Genomic DNA, 16,068 nt, shown 5'->3' with positions numbered 1-16,068 from the left:
CTTCGCACGCGAGTTTTGTCGGAGGATTGAAGGGCGGGAGAACATCGGCGGAGATCTCGCTGATCCGGCGAGCAATTGCCGGAGATTGGCCGGAGTCTTGATAAATTTGCTTCCTTTGTAGATCCAGTGGAGGTCTGAGCCCAAGGAGAGCAGCGGCAGCGGCGGCGGCGGCGGGTAAGGATGTACGTTGCCCCGCCGCCACAGGATACTGATCCAGTTGCTGCGGCGATGGCGAGAGGAGGATCTCCGAGGGTTTATGAGGTTTGGAGAGGAAGCAATGTAAGTCTTGTTCTTAATCTCTCTTCTCTTCTGTTGCTATTTAAGGGAATTAGTGGATTGCTCTTACATTCGTTTCAATTTGGATGTCTGATGTCTTTTACTTTTTGATGAGTTAAAAGGTATAAATTTAATAACTTGTTGTGATTTTTGGGGAAGTTATATATAGTTTGTTTTTTTCTTTATTTTGATTTGATTTGCAGTTTGAATTGATGGGTATCATGTTGGGTTTCTCCCCCAAAAGAAAAAATTTGAATTGGAAAATGTGGTTTGTGATTATTGGAAGCACAATTAATGGCTGCTTTGATATAATTTATGAATCTATTGTGCTTGAGAATGGTCTCTGTTTTGTTGATTATAAGATGGGGTGCATGTTGTTCATTGACTTTATACTCTTAATGGTGTGCAGCTAAATATGTTTACTTTTTTTTTTCTTTCAAACTATGAATTTTGTGATCCATTTGAGTTCTGTTACTCCTTTTTGGTCTAGTTTTTCCACTAACAAATTACTTATCTCTGATGACATCTTGTAGTCAGTCGAGATCAGGGCCTGCTGGGGAGGAATCCATTAATGATTTAAATTAGGTTTCATGCTGTTTTCAGTCAATTTCTTGGTGTTTGTGGTAAATCTGACTTTCTCTATGGCCTCAGAACTTTTTAAAAAAGAACTATTATGACTGGTGTGGTAGACAATAAGAAGTGATAACATGGGGACCAGTCATGGACCTTTAGTGCTTTTAACATAATTGGAGATATTCTTGACTTTCTACATCATACCCCAGCTAGTTTTGTTTGTAAGCTTTCCCTTGCTGCAGTTGCAGAAAATATCAACCAATCCTTTGAACTTTCTAATTTGTGCTGATTATTTGTTAGATGGGACCTGTTGGAAACTTCAGAGCTTTGGGACCTATTGAGGCCTAACTTTATTAATTTGATCAAAATTGGCTTCTCCTTTCAATTGAAATTGTCAATATGAATGCAGTTAAAGTTTCAAATATAGAGGCTTGAAACAAGGGAAGATTAGGTTAGGATACTTAGATGTATGAGATTGGCTCTTATTTTACAAGATTGAAATAGATGTTTGGGATTGAGCATTTAAAGTTCTTGGGGTATGAAGCTAGTCCAGAATATATGTGGACCTTTCTTCTTTTGCTTTTTTATTTTTTGTATTTATCCAATCTCAAGTTTGAACAAGGTTAGCTTGAATTATCTGAAAGTTCCCTTATCTATTGTCATGAGCTATTTTCGAAAAAAATTGACCTTCTTGAAATGCTTTCTTTCTTGGACGAGCCATCTTTGTGTGCATTAAAATCAAAGAAAAGGCATGCCCATGATCTCAATCTGTTGAACAAAGGAAAGGGATCTTCCCAGAAAGAAATCTGCCTATGATTTTGCTATTCCCCTTATCTCAAATATCTTTTTTTCCTCTTAATGTGATCTTGTGCACATCTAATTAACAACACTATGTCAAAAGTTTGATGGGGTGTTGCTGTTGGCAAACTCGGTATATATAATATTTGTCAGGCATGTTGTATGAAGAAACAATAGCTAACAAAGAGTACCAACTGGTATTTTTCTCTTGAGCAGAATCATATATTATCATAACATAACATGAAGTTTTGAGGATTTCAATTTGAATCATGTAGCATGTTTGGAGTATAAGGGTTAGCAAAAATACTGTCTCAAGGGGCCTGTGTATGTTGAAACTTGAGACAACTTAAACCAAGAATCTGCATCCTGGGGTTATGCATGGAACATTGTTGATGGAAAATTCAATATATAATGCAGCTGGTCTTGTCGTGTATGAGCAGACAAAGGCCGTGCAGGAGCAGAAGTACTTCATCATGTTTGTTTCTTATCTGCAGTGTCGGACAAATATGAAACAAAAATTTGAGGGACATTTTTTGGAAGTAATGGATCATATATCTGGAGGACAAGGGTTAGATGCAATGATATGAACATATTTAGAGATAGTGAGACCTTTTATCCAAATTGAAGTGTATGCAGGGTGAGATCCCTGGTGAATGCTGTTGATTTCTCATGGTTGAATATCTGCCATGCGAGTGGGCTTCTTTTCTCTTGGGTTCTGTCTTGATTTTCATGTATCCTACAGTACCATCTCTTGGCTTCTGATTCAAGGTTTATATCTGAGTTTGTCTTTGATCATGTTATTTATCACTTGTTCTCCAGGTGTTCTTTCTCGGAGGGAGGTTTATATTTGGGCCTGATGTCAGATCTTTATTCCTCACAATATTCCTCATTGTTGTTCCAGTTGCAGTATTCTGTGTATTTGTTGCGAGAAAGCTAATGAACCACTTTCCGCATCATCTAGGAATATCCATCATGGTTGTTGCTGTTGCATTCACATTATATGTAAGTAAGCCTCGCCATAATCCATGATTGGCAACTCTTTCTGCTTGGAATTAGTTTGTTTCTCTTATAATTTTCCATGAAATTTGCCTGTCATAAAATGTAGGATGTGCTTCAACTTTTCAGAAATATGCTGGTTGGAAAAATTTGGCAAATTTGTGATGAGAATGGTGGATTTTGAATAATAAAAATTAATATTAATAAAATTTGAAGTACTTTATTGTTTCTTACCATTTTGAACTTTTAGGAATTTAGACTTTGAAAGTTTGACTTTGAAAAATTTAATTTGTTAAATTTGCAAATAATTTAGAGTAGTGGCATTCTCAGAGCAATTCCAAATGTTGAATGAGTTGAGTTCACTAGCTATTGTTTGAGACCAAAATTTTTCTTATTGTCCTTTAGTTTGTTTGCCACTAATTATATGCTATCCATAATCTCTCTTTTGTCATTTTTTCAGCCAATATAGCCACCAAATTTTCCTTCTCAAGCATAGATTATTTCCAATTTCGAGTATTCATGCTCTACGGCAAGCAGGTTATGGTTATTTCTTTCGTCAGCCATGTTTCATTAATAAGCCATTTCATGAGAGAAGAGCTATAGAAAAATATTTAAATTTACCTTAGCAATATGATGGTAATCATTGGCTTAATCTTTTACTGATTGTTTAGTTCTATAACTTACGCATTATTTTGAAATTGCAATTTGATGCCAGATGTATCTTTTTCAGGACTTGACTCTTCTTCTCCTCACTTCTGGAAGAGATCCTGGTATTATACCTCGTAATATGCATCCTCCTGAACCAGATGCCGTTGAGGGGAGCTCTGATGTCGGAGGTGAACAAACTCCACAGTTTCGTATACCTCGAATGAAGGATGTCACTGTCAATGGGATCACTGTAAAGGTTAAATACTGTGATACTTGCATGCTGTACCGACCTCCACGTTGTTCTCACTGCTCAATCTGCAATAACTGTGTTGAACGGTTTGACCATCACTGCCCTTGGGTCGGGCAATGCATTGGCCGTGTAAGTTGCATTTTGTTTCACTGAATGCCAGTTTAATGAAGCGGGTTTTGCTGTTCATGATCTTGGCCATGTTAAACATCTTACAAATTGATGTGTGCAGAAAAACTGAAATCAATCTATCCTGCTAGATCCAGACAAATGCCTGTTTTTTTTATCACTCGGAGATTAATTTTCTATTAATCCTCACATGGATTTTGATAGTCTAATTAATGATTTTTTACCATCTGACATGCAGAGAAATTACAGATTCTTTTTTATGTTCGTCTTCTCAACAACTCTACTCTGTATTTATGTTTTCGGATTCTGCTGGGTGTACATTAAGAAGATCATGGATGCTGAGCATACGAACATCTGGAGAGCAATGCTCAAGACTCCGGCCTCAATTGCATTGATCATATACACATTTATCTCAGTTTGGTTTGTCGGCGGCCTTTCAGTGTTCCATCTTTATCTTATCAGTGGCAACCAGGTAATCAATTTGCTTTCACACAACATAGAGAATTATTTCTAACAATAATTTTTTTTCTAAAACATTCTTATCTGCTACGTTTCTGGCTGGAAGACAACATATGAGAATTTTAGATACCGCTATGACCGGCGAGATAATCCATATAACCGGGGATTGGTGGTGAATTTCAAGGAAGTCTTCTTCACAAGCATTCCTCCTCCAAAGAGTAAATTCCGTGCTCGAGTGCCACCCGATGAAGGAATGAAGTCAAGCTCAATGAAGTCAAGCTCATTCAGTGAAGGTTTTATCAGCCCAAGCATGGGCAAAGCTGCCAGAGATCTTGGGATGGGTGTGAAGCCGATGACTTGGGGTGAAGCCAGAACAATGGGTGATTTAGAAGCGGTAATGAGCAACGACGCAGCAGAGGACAAGGACAGCAGAATCAACAATGCATCTCCGGATCCAATGCAGAGAATTTCTTCAGAGGGGTTGGAAGGACAAGCATTGATGCAACCAAGGAGGTCGAGCTGGGGTAGAAAGAGTGGGAGCTGGGATATTTCGCCCGATATCATGACTTTAGCATCAGGAATCGGTGATTCGAATCGACTTAGCAGTGACAGCAGTCGTCGTGCTAGTATCAACTATTCCAATAGATAGAATTTCATCGCAAATTGTGATTCTGTCTATTGAGCTTTCACTTTCATAGGTTGTTGTTCTTCATGAAAGTTTAGTATACTGTCATTGTGTGCAATTGAGGGAACTTGGTGTTGTTTTTGTTGCTTTAGAGCATTCATTGTTGGCTGGTCATTTTGTATATAATTCTTATTGTCTAGACAATGGCAATGTTTGTTTTCAATGTGTTTATGTTTGTTTAGAAAGCAGAGCAAAAGTTTATGTGCTATTTTTTTATATTAATTTATTTCTTTGATTCTCTATAAATATATATTTAGTTGGGTCATAATCAAATTTTTGTATAATTAATTTTTTGTATAATATATTTAGACAATACTTTTTAGTAAGACTGAAACAATTATGATAAAAGATGCGAGGAACTCGGTGGAATAAGTATAGCATTGAATAATTCCTCTTGCATCAATGTTTTCATGTTATTTCAAGACATAATTATTGTCAAACCCAAAATCAGTACTCTTATTGTAAAATCTAGTTTGGTTAAGCAAAATTTTGGTCTATTCAACCCAAAAGCTAGAGCTAATAGAATGAAAAGAACCAAGTTTATATATATATATATATACTATTAGTTACTTTAATTTAATTTACCTCTTGATATGTATGTGTCTATTTTAATTAGTTGCATTGTAAATAAACTAAATAAATCAATCTCTCATATTATTTTAAATACTAAACAAATATCATTTTAGTTCGATTCAACTCAAAAGTTTAAACTGATAGGATAAATAACTCAAAACTTATCTATACTATTAGTTACTTTAATATGTCTCTTTGATCTAGACTAGCTTGTTTTAAATGGAGACTGTAAATAAACCATATAAACCAATCTATGATATCTGAGCCCCATTCAATTTAAAAGCTTAAGATGATAGGATGAAAAAAACCCAAGTTTATATGTACTATTAGTTACTCTAATACGTTCTTGTGCTATAGGCAAGTCTATTTTAATTTGACACGTTGCAAACCAACCAAATAAACCAAATTTGACACCATGTTAAATGCAAACCAAACATATATTCTAGTTTGACCCAAAAGCTTAAGCAAAAAGGAGAAATCTAGACTAATAGGTTCAAATTCATATTTTTTAAATTAAGCAATGGAAGACTATTGGTTGCTCCAATACTCAATGGTTATAAACCCATATAACATACTAAATAAAGATCTAGTGCATCATAATTTTTTCATCTAGCTTAAAAGTGTGTGTATATATATAAACATGATATCAAATGCTAGTTACATATACATAGTACCTTCAGGTACAATATACATATATGAAGATTAGTGTTGCGCATCTCATCATTCATTAACATGGGTTCTTGATTTATCTTAGCTAATATGTAATAATACATATAAATATCTTTAAGTGGTAACTTCTTGATTATTTCATGTGATAGTTATACTATATTAGTGAGTTTCAAAGCTCATTCTAAGTTATGGTTTGATGAGTGTACAACATTTTAATATTTCATATCATTTTGTACACTCATTTGGCTTGTATTAGAATTATATTGTGGAATTCTAATATGTCTTGCATTCTCAGGCTTTGGGCATCACTTAAAAATGAGAGAGAACCAAAAAGGTGCATTACAAACCTTAAAAGAAGAAATTGGAGCTCTCATGGCATCATTTGAACAAGGACAAGGTTAACTGGATGGCTTACAGGTAGCTTACGGCCTGACTTACGGTCGTAAGCACTTTCAGAGAACTTTGTGGGCATGCTTATGCCTGTAAGGAGGAATTCAGAGCCAAACTAGAGAACCTTACGGGCAGGACTTACGGCCCGTAAAGATGCTCGGAAGGACTATTCAGAAGAGCTTACGATCAGAGCATACGTCTATAAGGACAGTCGCAAGTGGTAACACATAAAACCTTACGGTCTAGCGTTTTATGGCATAATCTTGACCGTAACATAGACAGAAGACCTTATCGATGGGACTTAAGGCCGTAAGTGATCCCGTAAGACTCGCTACCCATCTTCTCTAGCTCCTTATGGTCACGTCCTTACGCCTATAAGAGCAGAATATAAATAGATATGATGAGGATTTTTAGGGCATTCTATTAGTTTTTCTTAGATCCTTTTTGGAGGTGAAGTGAGGGGAAGAAGGAGACGACTCTCCAATGCTCAAGGGACTATTCTAGAGGACATTTGGATCCACATTCAAGGGAGATACGAGATCGTATCTATTAAGACACCTTGGCGCCGTGCGTGGAAGCTTTTCGAGAGTTTCTTTAGCGATTCACCTACGACACAATTGAGAAGGGGGTTTTTATGTTTTCAATGTTTCTCATCGTATCTTGCTTGTTGAGGGCTAACTTGCTTGTTGAGGGCTAATTTGTAGATGTTTGGGATAGTGAACTCTAGGGTTTATCTTTTGACATTGGTTGTTGGACTCATGATATTTTTATTTGTTTTACTTAATTACAATCATTTCTATTTGAATCTAATCGCATGTTTGAATGCTTGATTGCTATTGTGGTAAAAGCCCTAGTTGTCATGTTCGATGTGCTTTGTGACGAGAAAAAATTCCCATCTAGCATAGACATACCGTGATTAGAGGGAATTGTGAGTAAGCCTAAATACATGATATTTTGGAGACTCCGTCTCCCTCAATTCTCCTAAGTGAGTTAATGAGTATCTCCGTGCTATTTGCAATCATGTGGAGTAGATTTTACGAGAAATCACATTTTTACTCTGTATTCGGAGTAGGAGTAATCTCTCATCACAAGAGGGAATTTACTTACTTTTGAAATCCTCATTAGCCCACAGTGAGGTTTCATAAAGTGTTAATGCGATTGTGTGGATGACTGTATTATCTCTGCAATGATTCAATTACTCTTCATCCTCTACTGAGGGGTTTAGTATAATTTTGGAAGCCTCTAAGTTCAAATAGGATTGTATACATAGACAACCTTTGTCTTGTACATTATCAAACCTTAGAGGGATTCTATGCTTGGACATCGTTCTTTCCCCTAACTTCTCTCCTGTTTTATTTCCGTATTTCTTGTTTTATTCTTTTTTGTTCACACACATATCACTGATTGATTAGGCTAATTTTCGGAATTAGGGTTATTGTTAGTATTTTCATTCTTCCCTGTGGAACGACATCTTGTTTTTACGCACACTCTATTACATGATCGGCACGTACACTTGCACCACTCTCATGGTTGATTTAGGATATAAAAAAAAACTAGTGGCTTAGTTATCTTATGAGATATGAGAACCTAGATAATACTTCAGAAATAATTTATATCCATTTGGATTAGTGGCTGAAATAAGACAAAATTTAATTTAAATTAGAAATTTTTAGTTATGAATGCACTTGGCGAAATGTCGAAAGATAATTAACAAATGAATAAATTTTCAACTAATCTTGCAAATACATTTCTTTAGTGAGTTTAGAAAGCAAGGTTCTGAAGGTGCCCATGGAGTTATATAAGTCCGGATCAAACAAATGGAACAATTATATCATGGCATGATTTATGGGTAAAGATTCAAATTTCAGTTAATTTTCAATTCATTGTAAATTTGCTTTGGGGAAGAGATGGAACAGTTACGATTACATCCATTGAGAATAATCTCTTTGTTATGATTACATCCATTGAGAATAATCTCTTTGTTATTCAATTTTCCAAATTATAATATGAAGAGATAGGTTTTAGAATCAGGACCATGGCACATCTATAATCCTTGATAGTTAGTTGTGCATGATTGGAAACCTTAGAAAGTACCTTTATGGACATTAATATGTCTAGAATTCCTGTCTGGGTAAAACTAGGAAATGTGCCATTAGAATTGTATGTGAAAATTGGATTGAGTTTCCTTGCAAGTAGCTTGGGTGGTCTATTCTACATGGATAAAGCTATGCCTTAAAACAAAAGCTTGTTACTGTAAAAGTCTGTGCAGAAGTTGGCATTGATTCCGCCTTTCTTGAAGTGTATTAGTAAAGATTCCATGGAGGCCTACTTAATGCTTGAAGTGTAGGATTTTTGGGCATTCTAATTGCAATCCTCTTGCTATTGAGAAAAATAGCTTTCGAAAACTAAGGGTGAAGCCTCTCTTAGTTGTAATCCTATTTCAGTCAGTTAAGGATTGGATTCAGTTACGCGGTTTGTCAACTAAATCAACTAAAGGAAAAACTCCTCCCGACAATATGGTTGAGGAGGCTAACATTTTAAGATCGGTAGAGAATTCCTCTAGGAGAAGTCTTAAGGAGGTTGTCTGTTTGAATCCTTCTAAGGCTTCTTTTAATAGATTCTCAATTCTTCAATTATAGAATGCTGAGATAGATTTTATAGATGACTATGTTGATGATGAGGATAATGTTGAAATGGTTAATCTGTATGTCGATCTTCTTATATAGAAAATCAAAAGTAACTACAACCAAGGTTGTTGAAAACATGAAACAGACTATACCTAAATAAAGAAGTCCTAATATGAACACAAAAGAAACCAAACAAGTGAAAGGGGAAAGTTTGCTTTGGGTGCTTCCTCTTCTTATTCCAAATGATTCTAGTCTTTTTAAAATGTAAGAGGATTTAATAATCCACTTAAGAAAAATATATGGTTGGTAGGTTACTTTCTTTAAATGTTGATATTTTGAGTCTTTTGGAGACCAGAGTTAAGTCTTTCAATTCTCATAAAATCATTGACAAATTCTTTGGTGATTAGAGCTTTTACGATAACTATGACTTTGTTGTGAATGGTAGAATTTGGTTTTTGAGTAAGAATAAATAATAAGCTAATCTCATTAATTAGTAAGTGACTGTTTAGCATATTTTCATATTATTATTTGTAACACTTGGCATGTATATGTGATAATTTTGAGTCAATTTGGTGCTTAATTTGTTGTCATTTTGGAATCAGGATACAATCAGTGCATTTGGAGAACATTAAGACAATTCAAGGTGATTTAGAGTCATTTAAAGTAGAGAAATTTGTAAGGAAACATCCACGCCCTAATCCACTGTCATTCATATGGCCATGGTTGATTAATTTCCAAAGAGATGTACGGTTTGGATTTTTATAACCTATCTATAGCCATGGATCAGTCATCTAGCCCACACTAACACTTGTAGATTTCTTCAAGGGTTGTGCTCCAAATGATATGCGCTGCAATTCCCACCCTAATCCATGGGTGTGGATTAATTACCCCGTGGATTGATAGATCTTTTGGACTATAAAAAGGCCGTCATGGGGGTTTTAAGGGGCTTTTCACTGACTTTTGCAAGAATCATTTTTGGAATACTTTAGGGGTAAGGAGTATCAATCTAGGGCTTAAGGGAGTTGTTGGGAGAGATAGACATCGCTATCACTATTGTTTTGACTCAATTGTATGGGATCCCATCATTCGAGAGTGATGCTTTAAGGAGGTGTTTCTATGTTTCATTGATTTCATTCTCTCTTTTGGATTGTATAAGGACCTCGATGATAATGAGGAACTAGATTTCTTGGGTATCATGATATCAGAGAACCCTAGGATGGATTTGTAATAGGATGTCTTTTTATATTGTTTAATTTAGATTGATTTAGTGATTTATCATGCTTTGATACATGAATTATGTTGTGAAATTATGGAACTGGGTAGAGTAGGGTCACATCAAAAGTACTTGAAAAATAATAGCAATAAAGATGGACACAGGATGTATGTGGAAAACCCCCAAAACAAATTAGGGTAAAAACCACGGGCAAAATAGAAGAATTTTACTATAGTGAAAAATAAGAGTTACAAGCTTTCTATTAATAAGGAGAACAATAACTTATTCTCTCCTGCAATAGAAGCAATACAAACCCTCTAATTTTTCTTCTCACTATTTCCTCCCTCTTTCTCTCTCACCCTCACTCTTCTTCTCTGAAATGGTGCAATTAGAATGTCCCTCGTCCCCTCTATTTATAACAGAGAAGGATGAAGATTATTTCACCTAATCCTTAGATTAGGTGAAAGTTAGGTGAAAGAGAGGATTAGGTGAGTAAATATATATATATATATACTATCATCAGAATATTTTAACATTTCTCCCACTTGAAGATTTGATTGAAAGTCAATCAGGTCTTCACACAGTTTTTTCTACCTTGCCATTTAATGTTACTTACGTCTCTACCAGGCCACATGAGAATCGACACCATATAAATTTGTCAGTGTTGATTGCTTTTGTCAGAACATCTGCTACGTTGTTCTTTGTATGAATTTTCTGCATATCCACTGTTTCTTCTTCCACTTTTTCTCTGACGAAATGGTATTGAACTCTGATATATTTTGTATTTGAATGAAATGCTAGATTTCTTGCAAGATGCAATGCACTCTGGTTATCACAATATAGAGTAATGTTCTCTTATATGTTCCTGAGTTCTTTCAACACCATCTTCAACCATACTGCTTCTTTGCTGGCTTGTGTAGTTGCCAAATACTTTGCTTCTATCGTTGACGTAGCCACAACTAACCGCAGTTTTGAAACCCAGCTCACAGTTCCTCCTGCTAGTGTGAACACATATCCAGTAGTGGATTTTCTTTTATCAAGATCACCTGCATAATCAGCATCAACATATTCACTAATAATAAAGTCTGATCCCCCATAACATAATGCAACATCTGAGGTTCCCTTTATATATATGAGAATCCTCTTAACAACATTCCAATGCTCTCGACCAGGATTTGCTATGTATCGACTTATCACTCCCACTACATGTTCAATGTCTGGTCTTGTATATGTCATGGCGAACATTAGGCTTTTCACCGCTGATGATATGGTACTCGAGACATCTTCATCCTTTCTTCTTCACTGCTAGGACACATACTTGAGGATAACTTGAAATTAATAGGAAGTGGGGTAGAAAATTGGCTTATAGTCTTGTATGTTGAAGCGTCGCAAGATCTTCTTCAGATAAGTCTTCTGAGAAAGCCAAATCTTCCTATTATTTCTGTCTCGGTGAATTTGCATCCCTAGAATCTTATTTGCAAGTCCTAAGTCTTTCATTTCAAACTCCTTAGCCAATTATGCCTTCAATTGCTCGATACAATCATTGTTGGGGCCTACTATCAACATGTCATCAACATACAGCAACAAGAAGACGAAATCTTCTTCTTCAAACCTCTTGACATATGCACAAGGGTCTGTATTGAATCTGCTGTATCCAAGGATCATGATGAAGGAATCAAATCTCTTGTACCAACATCTTGGGGCCTGCTTTAGACCGTACAGAGATTTGTTCAACCTGCAAACCAAGTTCCTTTTACCTTTTTCATGAAATCCTTTTGGTTGGAGCATGTAAATCTCTTCTTCAAAATTTCCATGAAGAAATGCAATTTTGATATCTAACTGCTCAAGTTGCAAGTCAGATATAGCACACATTGGTAGGACTACTCGGACTGTTGTGAGTCGAACCATAGGTGTAAATATTTTGTTGAAGTCAATTCCTTCCTTTTGAGCATATCCTTTCACCACCAATCTAGCACGATAACGATCTACTTGATCATCACTATTGTGCTTGATCTTGTACATCCATATGTTGCTAATAGGCTTTTGCCCTTATGGTAGTGACACCAGTTCCCATGTCCTATTTTTATGAAGGGTTTCAATTTCTTCTTGCATTGCTGCCATCCACTGAGATGCATTTGAATTACTCAGTGCCTCTTGAAGATTTGATGCCAACTTGGTGTTTTTTATAGTATGCAATGTTACCTTCCATAATATAGTTAGATGACAGTATGCAATGTTACCTTCCATAATATAGTCAAAATGCCAACTTAGTGTTTTTTATGTACGAGTTGACCGCCGAACTTCTGGAACTTTAGATTCAGCTAGCTCTTGTACCTCGTGCTCTGGTATAGCTTCAACTTCTTTTTCTACTTGTAGTGTTGTAGTCTCTGTGCTTTCTTTTGACATCTACTTGCTCTTGTTCTTTGTCTTCTATGAAGATAACATCCCTGCTGATTACAACCTTATGAGCAGTGTGATCTTACAGGCGGTACCCCTTAACACCATTAACATCTCCTAGAAACATACATTTTCTGGATTTTGGATCCAACTTTGTAGTTTCCTGGGTATTATATATTACATATACAAGACTTCCAAATATATGAAGGTTTGAATAATCAATTGGCTTACCAGTCCACATCTCCATCGGTGTTTTCAACTTGATTGCAATTGATGGAGCCCGATTCACCACATAGCAGGCGATGCTAATTGCTTCTACCCAGAACTTCTTCTCTAAGACTGCAGCTCCCATCATGGCTCTTGTATTTTCCAATAGAGTCATGTTCATCCGCTCTACCACTCCATTTTGTTGAGTAGTGTATGCTGTAGTGAACTGCCTTTTGATGCCTTCTTGCTTACAGAATTCATCAAATTCTTTGTTAGTGTATCCTCCTTCATTATCTGTCCTTAAGCACTTGATCTTGTTGCCAGATTCAAGTTCCATCCCGCTTTGTAAAATTTGAAGACTTGAAACACATCTGCCTTTCTTTTGATAAGGTATACCTAACATCTCCTGGAATAGTCATCAATAAATGACACAAAGTAATTTGCTCCTCCTAGGGATGTAGCTGGTGCTTGCCACACATCAGAGTGAATTAATTATAGAATTTCTTTGCTTCTAGAATTAGATGTGTTGAACTTCAGTCGATGTTGCTTGCTCACAATGCAATATTCACAAAAGGGTAGTGTTATCTTTGTGAGACCTTGAACTAAATTTCTTTCGGAAAGAATCTTCATTCCTTGCTCCGACATGTATCCAAGTTTCCTATGCCATGTCATTGTGCATCTTTCACTTGGACTACTTGTGGCAATTGAAGTTTCTCCTTCTTGCAAAGTTTCTCCCTTCAACATGTATAAATTTGCAGCTATTTTCTCTCCCTTCATACATACAACCGTTCCTTGAATTATCTTCATCACCTTGTTCTAGACTTTGATTTTTCAACCAAGATCAAGTTGTCCAATAGACAACAAGTTCTTTATCAGGCCATCACATGTCAAACTTCTTGAATTGTTTGAGTTGTACCATTATGCATCTTGAGTTTGATGGTGCCAATACCAACTATCTTTAGAGCTTGATCATTGCAGTTGTACATAGAACCTCCGGAGATAGGTTCGTAGTGGCAGAACCATTCTTTTCTGGAAGTCGTATGAAAGGTTGTCGTTGAGTCTAAAAGCCAAATATCATCAAACCGTTTCCCTGTGTTTGTTTCTACTTCACATACCATGGCATTTCCATCTTCTGAAGTGTTTACAACATTTCCTTTAGGATTGGAATCATTTTTATTTAGGTTTCAACAATCCTTCTTCATGTGACCCCTTCTTACTACAATTGTAGCATTTGAAGTTTTTCTTGCTCCTTGATTTAGATCTACCTTGATTGCGGCTCCCTACTTGTACCACGCTCCATTGATCTTCCTCTCATCACCATCAAGGCCTCCGTTTGTTGCGAACTTGCCGACCTATCTTCCTTATTTTTACGTCGACTTTCTTCCTCCAGAATAGCAGCTGTAATGTTGTCAAAGACTAGAATGTCCGTGGAGACATTATTTGTTAAGTTGATGACGAGTTGATCATATGAATCTGGTAGACTTTGGAGTAAAATTTATGTAGGTTCACTTGACTCTATTGTATGTCCCAATGATGTAAGTTGGGAAAATAGAGTGTTCGGTTTGCTCATGTGCTTTGTCACTAAAGTAGATTCCACCATACACAAGGTATAAAGTCTTCTCTTGAGGAAAATCTTGTTGTGGAGTGACTTGGCCTCATACACCTTTGTAAGGTGATCCCATATCTCCATCGCCATCTTCTTCTTTGATATGCTTGATAGAACTCTATCAACAAGAGCCAAATGAAGATTTGTAATGGCATTACCATCGGTCTCATTCCACTTGTCATCTTTAACCTCAGCTGGCCTTTCAGTAATGGCCGCTAAATAATTATCCTTTTTCTCAGGATAGCTATCATTTTTAGCTTCCACAATGAGAAATTACTTCCATTAATTTTTTTAAACTCATACTTTGCTGTCATTGCTTCTTTCATAGACTGCTTCAAAGGCAGTCACCAAGTTCCTACAAATGGTGAATAATAATCTAACTTATTTTCTAATGTGGAAGATCCACTATTAGTGTTAGACATAGAGCATACGATAAGTAGATATATACACACCCTAAGTCTGGCTCTCGTACCACTTGTTGTGAAATTATGGAACTGGGTAGAGTAGGGTCACAGCAAAAGTACTTGAAAAATAATAGCAATAAAGATGGACACAAGATGTATGTGGAAAACCCCCAAAACAAATTAGGGTAAAAACCACGGGCAAAATAGAATAATTTTACTATAGTGAAAAATAAGAGTTACAAGCTTTCTATTAATAAGGAGAACAACAACTTATTCTCTCCTGTAATAGAAGCAACACAAACCCTCTAATTTTTCTTCTCACTATTTTCTCCCACTTTCTCTCTCACCCTCACTCTTCTTCTCTGAAATGGTGCAATTAGAATGTCCCTCGTCCCCTCTATTTATAGCAGAGAAGGATGAGGATTATTTCACCTAATCCTTAGATTAGGTGAAAGTTAGGTGAAAGAGAGGATTAGGTGAGTATGTATATATATATATATATATTTCACATGTGCAGCCTATCATCAGAATATTTTAACAAGTTATGCATATAATAAGAGCCTTATAAAATTCATGTTTGATTTGCGTGTGAAATTGAAAAATCCTCGTTTATAGATCTAGCATAAGCAAAGGAAGTTGTAAATATTTGGTATCACAACTTTTTCAGATTAGGATTAGAGAGCGGGATATCATTAATCTTAATAGAGAGATTCATTAAGCATAATGCAATCAAATGGAGATTTGATTAGAAAGAGATTTTAATTAATCTTTATACAGGATTAGGTGCTAATAGCCTTGAGAAAGGTATTAACATAATTTAAGAGTCTCTATGGTTCAAAACAATCTAACCTTTATTCAACATAGTGTCAATTTGCAACTGAGGTCCTAGGGGATCCATGTTCAGGTACCTCTCTCATTGACAGATTGCCAACCCTTAGTGTCTAAGTGTTAAGCCTTAAATATAGTTCCCTTTATTACTATGACTATTAGCTTTAGTCTTCATGGGTTCGATGTCTTGTTATTCATAACGTACTTTATTAGTTGATTGACACATGAATTTGCGTCTAATGGTTGCATTTAGAGAGCATGCACAACACCCATCATTAATGCTTTTGCTCAGTCTATCACAATAAAGGCATCTTTCTATCTTAAGAGATTTTATCTTACCACA

At 36.0% G+C, this 16,068-nt stretch overlaps 1 protein-coding gene across 1 annotated transcript; it reads left to right on the top strand.

The window, feature by feature from the left end:
• LOC120255921 (probable protein S-acyltransferase 7) lies at positions 1 to 5,019 on the top strand. Its single transcript, XM_039263689.1, has 5 exons — positions 1 to 279; positions 2,467 to 2,649; positions 3,374 to 3,670; positions 3,906 to 4,139; positions 4,233 to 5,019. Exons 1-5 carry the CDS (start codon positions 181 to 183, stop codon positions 4,773 to 4,775), a joined length of 1,356 nt encoding a protein of 451 aa, XP_039119623.1. The 5' UTR covers positions 1 to 180; the 3' UTR covers positions 4,776 to 5,019.
• Positions 5,020 to 16,068: the final 11,049 nt, after the last annotated feature.

The sequence above is a fragment of the Dioscorea cayenensis genome, unplaced genomic scaffold, assembly GCF_009730915.1.
Source record: "Dioscorea cayenensis subsp. rotundata cultivar TDr96_F1 unplaced genomic scaffold, TDr96_F1_v2_PseudoChromosome.rev07_lg8_w22 25.fasta BLBR01001243.1, whole genome shotgun sequence".
Lineage (NCBI taxonomy): Eukaryota > Viridiplantae > Streptophyta > Magnoliopsida > Dioscoreales > Dioscoreaceae > Dioscorea > Dioscorea cayenensis.
This window is presented reverse-complemented; position numbering and strand designations above follow the sequence as displayed.